The sequence below is a fragment of the Rhododendron vialii genome, chromosome 7a (genome assembly GCF_030253575.1).
Source record: "Rhododendron vialii isolate Sample 1 chromosome 7a, ASM3025357v1".
NCBI classification, from domain to species: Eukaryota; Viridiplantae; Streptophyta; class Magnoliopsida; order Ericales; family Ericaceae; genus Rhododendron; species Rhododendron vialii.
This window is the reverse complement of record NC_080563.1, coordinates 31,691,689-31,697,688: the sequence shown is the minus strand read 5'-3', so window position 1 is coordinate 31,697,688 and position 6,000 is coordinate 31,691,689. Positions and strand designations below refer to the sequence as shown.

The 6,000-nt window shown below is 38.6% G+C and overlaps 1 protein-coding gene across 1 annotated transcript; it reads right to left on the bottom strand.

Moving 5' to 3' along the window:
* Positions 1-4,508: 4,508 nt before the first annotated feature.
* On the bottom strand, positions 4,509-5,015 carry LOC131332908 (uncharacterized). The gene has a single exon (XM_058367219.1). The coding sequence runs from the start codon at positions 5,013-5,015 to the stop codon at positions 4,509-4,511; it is 507 nt and encodes a 168-aa protein (XP_058223202.1).
* Positions 5,016-6,000: the final 985 nt, after the last annotated feature.

The following is a 6,000-nucleotide window of genomic DNA, read 5'->3' as shown; positions in this document are numbered from 1 at the left end:
TGGCTATTCCTAAGGTTGTTCTCGTTCCGTGTTATGACTCCCTATATAATTAGAAGATGTTTAAGTCACTCTCCAGCATGATTGCTTGTGTCCTAATAGCTCGTTCAATCTTGTCTCTCGGCACTCCTTGGAGTATAATATTAGTGTCGTTGGATAGGGCATTACTGTAAGGTTGATAGGAGTATCGTGGACTATAAAGGGTAATGTGGTGAGAGTTATGGGTAGACATGAGCTCGTCTAGTGATCCGATGGATAAGTTCATGACTCTTATCCTCATGCTTCGTCTTTTTTATCTTCTTAAGTTCCTTTGGCACTCGTTCTATAAGATTCTTGTTTATAACCTAGCGGGTGGTGAGTCAGGGAGTCGTTGTGTGTTCGGTACATGCCGTAGGGTGTCATAATAGACTTCAAGGAATAACTTGTACTTAAGGTATTTATCAATGTACAAAGGGACATGTTTAGGAGTTTGTAATGCATTGTGTGATGTTGAATGTAAAATTTGTGAATTTGGAAAACGTTGTCTTCTTGCATATGGATTGATAATGCATGTATGTATGTGTGAGTTGATAATTTTGAATTGAGGGTCCTGCAACGCAAGGTGTGGTAATGCGGAGACTCTATAGAGTCCGTAACGCAATGTGTGATAATGTAGAAATTCAGGTGGAGAGAATTCACTGTAAAGCAAGGGATGGTAATACAGTTGAATGTCTCGCATGATGAATGAAGTTATGATTGATTATAGAAGTTCTTGTTGTTGTTTGAGCTGTTTATTGTTTGAGATTGTAACTGTTGAAAAAGAGAATAAACGATTGATTCGTCAAAGCTTTTTTTGAAAAGGAAGGAATTTGGTTTTGGAAAAATGATTTTTATGAAAATTCTTCGGCTATTCTTGAGTGAATCAACGGTTTCTGGTATTTGGGCACAAATCAACGGATTCCGGTATTCAAGCTCCAATCAACAAAGCTTAACCCATTATGGTCAAGAGTTATCTCAAAAATATTTTGGTAAATCAAAAAGGAATATTTTTATGAAAGAGGTTTGATGGTAAATGGTAAAAGAAGAGAAAATTAATTGTGGCATTCTTTTGAGAAATCTTAAAGTAGTTGGAGAAATTGTCGTAGGCTATTTAGATTGCTGAGTGTGAAATGCTACTTCCAAATTGATGTATGAATGGTTAGGGTTAGCTACAAGACGTATAGATTCTCTTAGTTGTATTATGTCGGTTCTTCATGACATTCCATCGTATCTCAAGTCGTTCATTGAAATCCATTCACTCTTATTGCATGTTTCATCGTATTTACATATAGTTTGAGTATAGAATTCTTTAATGGGCTAGTGTAGCTCAACCTATCATCAATTCAGGTACAATCTCAAGGATCTTGACGCAGAGTGCATGGCATGCATGCTTGACTTCATATCTTTTGAAAGCCGTCATTGAGAAGTGGTTCCATCATCCTTTGTATGATCTTTTGAAAAGACGTAATCACAAATTCATTTAAATTCTTTTAACTTTAGATATCATGTAATCTCTAAATTTTACTATCTTTGTCTAACTATGGAATTTGGGCCGTAGTGCCAATATTGTAACTCTTAAAAAAAACTTGAGGACTTGGTTTTGTAAGTGATCACTTGAGAACTCTCTTTTGGGTAATATCTACATTATGCAGAGATTATTTATAGAAATGGACTATTAATTATGTTGAAAATCGATGGCGTGACACTGCCTGTGTATGTCTGCAAATAACCTTTGTGAGTCCTTTGTATGCACCGGTATGTACATATGCATGCCAAAGTATTTTGGTGTGTGGTATCTCAAAAATGAGGTGTGCTATGTATTTCAGATTCAGTGGTGGAATGATAAGTATTCCATTGTATCACTTTTGACTCATCAAATTTTTACCAATTCAAAGGGATAGAGAGAGATCGTAAGATCTGGAAAGTTGGTTTGTTATGTACTATTGGAAGAGAGAGAACGTAAGAATTAGATCTTGAGTAGTTTGATTTGTTCTGTTCTATGAGAAAGAGAATTGGAAAGTAGAGAGAGAGAGAGAGAGAGAGAGAGAGAGAGAGAGAGTGGAGCAAATGACAAGAGAAAAAGTCCTCAGCGCACATTAATACTCGATGAGATCGACTAATCGACCGAGAAGGGATCAAATTAGTTGGGTCATGTTCATGACTTATTGGGTCATTTAAGTTGACCTAATTGAGGCCCAACTAAGACCCAATTAATAAATGGGCTGGGTTGGGTCTATTTTCTAGTGGATGAGTCTGAGTTGATTAATGAGTTTGGGTTCAATTTGTCACCCCTACTTTTGAGATACCATACATTTGTGGTGTACTCCAACAATAAATACCCTTTCATTTCATGGACAAATTATAAAGAGAGAGAAGTGGGAGCACTACAGTGAGCGAAGATGAGAGAGAGAGACTTAAAAGAAACATAATCCTAGACAAATGGAAAGAGTTAACAGAATTACTCATTCCAAGCTACTCCAGATTGTTCCACGTCATCAACAGCAAAATTGCTCTGAGCGAAAAAATTATTTCTCAATGCTTGGCACAAGAATTGAACCTTGGCGCCTTATCCACGCGAAAACTTAAGCACGGCCTACTAACCAGCAGAGCAAATGCATCATTCATGCTAGGATTGTGTCAAAATATTAATATCTAGAGATATTTACATGGAATTTTTTTTTTTTGGTTGCCCTAGCTCGAGGGTTGCCCAAGCCCAAGGACTTACGGGGCTTACCCCGGGGCCGGCCCTGGTGCCGTGTGTGGTGCTTGGCTGGTAATGGGGTGAAGTGGAAAGAAGTCAGAGGGAGGTAGATATAGAGTGAGAGAGAGAGAGAGAGAGATGGGGGAGGTTCAAATAATGGGGTGGGGAATCTGAGGATAATGGGGTTGGGTGTTGGTTGAGATAATGGGGTGGGGATAATGGTTGAGATACGAGTGAAATTTTTCAACGCTGTTGGTATTGGGTGGTGACCGCCTGTGCATCCAGGTCGTCTATTTTGATTTTGGACGGCTCGAATTAGGAGAGAAAAAAAGGAGACAAAAGAGGAGAGCGAGTGATGGAATGAGAGGACAGAGAGTGTTTTAATCAAGGTCGTCTAATACACTTTTAAACGGCCCGAATAAACTATTCGGGCATCATATGAGCGTGCCCACATCGTCCCACCCGGCACCCAAAGATTTCTCGAGATAATGGGGTGGGGATACAGTGGGGTGGGACCCACCCCTATAATTGGTTTCCTTATTTGGCTAACGATTGGTTTCCTTATTTGGCCGACGGCTGGGAAATCTCAGAGCATCCCCAATGGGGGATGGAAACCAGTTGCTATACTTAAAATACAACTGGATGCAAAAAAAATTCCTCCAATGGGGATGTAAAATGGAACAAATCAGGTGGTAAAATGGCAGAGATGGAAAATGATATGGATATTTCCATCCCCATTTAACTACAGCTATAATTGACAGGACATCACCCAACTGAAAATACCATAATTTTGGATAGCCGGAGTTTACCTGATTTCGTCGGAAAGTCATCGGAATTTTGATGAACACGCCGGAATCTGCAACACTCCGGAAGCTCGCCGAAAACTGATTCCAAGTCCAGAGATCACCGTCTCCGACCCCAATTCTTGACGATTCATGGACAGAGCAGATGGAAGGCTCGTCTAGCCCCTTCCGAAACCCTCGTCCAGCCCCTTTCGTTTTCCTCGTCGAGTTCCAGAGTTTCGGCCAAAATTTCCCTTCCAGCCAAGATTTCTCTTCCGTTCGAAGAGAGAGAGAGAGAGAGAGAGAGAGAGAGAGAGAGAGAGAGAGAGAGAGAGAGAGAAAGAGAGTAAAGTGGGTTGTAATGTGAGCCAACGGGTCATTTGATCCGACTTTTTATTTTATTTTTTATTTATGGGAATCCGACCGTTGGTTGCCAACGGATCAAAAAAAATAGCAACGGTAATTTTTTTTTTCCTACCTATAAATGTGTGTTTCTAATAGGATTTTACACAACAAAAATTTTCTCCATTCTCCACAAACACCCTCCAAAAAAAATAGTGTATCAATTATGGTAGAGGAAAATTGTTCAACTTCGATCAAGATGAAGCAATTTGTAATGCTTACTTGTGCGTTAGTCAAGACCCGATTGTCGGTACCAACCAACCACGATCTAAATTATGGGATCGGGTTGCAAAAAAATACACCGAATTCACAGGAGGCGATGTACAATCGAATGCTTCTATCAAGTCTCGATGGCAAGTCATCCAGCAGGCTTGCAACAAATATCGTGGACATTTAAGGCAAATTCAAAGGCAACATCAAAGTGGAATGACAGAACAAAATGAGGTAATAAACCGAGAATATTATTATTATTGTTATTTTGATAATAATTTGTTATTATTTTTATTTTGATAATTAATTAAATTAGCATTCTAGGAAAACTACGTTGATTGCCCACATGTAGGAGCCATGCAGTATCTGCTTCATTTGGTTTTCTCAAGTATTCTGCTTCAAAAAATGGAGATAACGTCTCTACAGAAGCTTTGAATAGAGTCAACTGCTGTACTTTCCCCAATCTTGAGATACTCATCAAGACTATCAGCAGGCGTCCCGTATGCCATCATCTTCAGAGCTGCTGTCATTTTTTGGATACCAGAAAGACCTGCAGCTCCCGTCGCATCATTCCTTTGGACGAACGTCACGTCATGTTGTTGGAGTTTACCCAAGATCTTGTAAAATAAGGGTCGACTCATTAGAAAACGTTGTTGAAACAACTTTTCGTCATAGAGCGGATACTCACAAAAGTAATCAGCATTGAGTCGTTGGTCGGTAACAACTCTGTCACGGGGGATCCAGGCTCGACCGATTGTAAAACCAACATGACCTCCTTGTTGGCGTCTTCTTTGAAATTTTCGGTATTGCTTGGCCATGTTCAATTGCGCCATTGCAATCTCATCATCATCGGAGGAAGATCCATCAAATTCTCCCAGTAATATTCTTTGGGTTAAACTGCTCATGATGATTTTTTTTGGAAAAGGGAGACTGTATATAGATTTGAGTGTGAGAATGAATTATGGGGAGGATAGTATATATAGATGATAACTAAATGATGTAATTGAGAGTAGATGAGAGTAAATGACTGAAGTAAATAGTGTAGTTGAGAGTGGATGAGAGTAAAATATAGTTGAGAGTGGATATGAGTAAATGACTATAATAAATGGTGTAGTGGAGAGAGGATGAGAGTAAATGACTGAAATAAATGGTGTAGTTGAGAGTGGGGAGTAAATGGATCAAGTAAATGATGTGGTTGAGAATTGATGAGAGTAAATGGATGAAGTAAATGGTGTAATTGAAGTGGATGAGAAGTAAAAAAATATATATGTGGGACGGAAGTATTTTTTTTTTTCGTTTTTTTTTTAAGTCCTCGATTACCGGATACCAAAATTATATTTCAACGGAAGTAGTACTTGAATTAGGGTTAAGAAAGTTGAAGAAAATTAAAGAGGAGGGAAAGTTAGTTAATTATCCATCCTTTTTTTACATCTCACAATTGGATAGGGATGGGTTCTATTTTATATCCAACTAACTTTTAACCACTTTTTACATCTAAAATAACTATCCATCCCCTTCTAAAATACATCCCCATTGGGATGCTCTCAGGTGGATGCGAAAACGAGTCCTGTTCCGACCGCGCAGTTCGAGTTTTGTCTTAAAAAATTCTAAAAATATTACCGTAACCTAAATAAAATATTTTAAGACTAACCCCGATCTCGGTTTTTCGTATAAAAATATTGATAAGTAAAATATAATTCTATGCGGATTTTCAGGTTGTGACATCTTAGGCTTCCCATTTGACAGGGTCCATTTTTAGGCCTTATTTCAGAGCCATTTCAATGATCGGACTCGTTTATATCATACAAATTGTCGATAAGAACAATCATCTTGAAAAATATGTTGATCAGACATTGATCGACACATGAGCATAGCCAAATATATATTTGT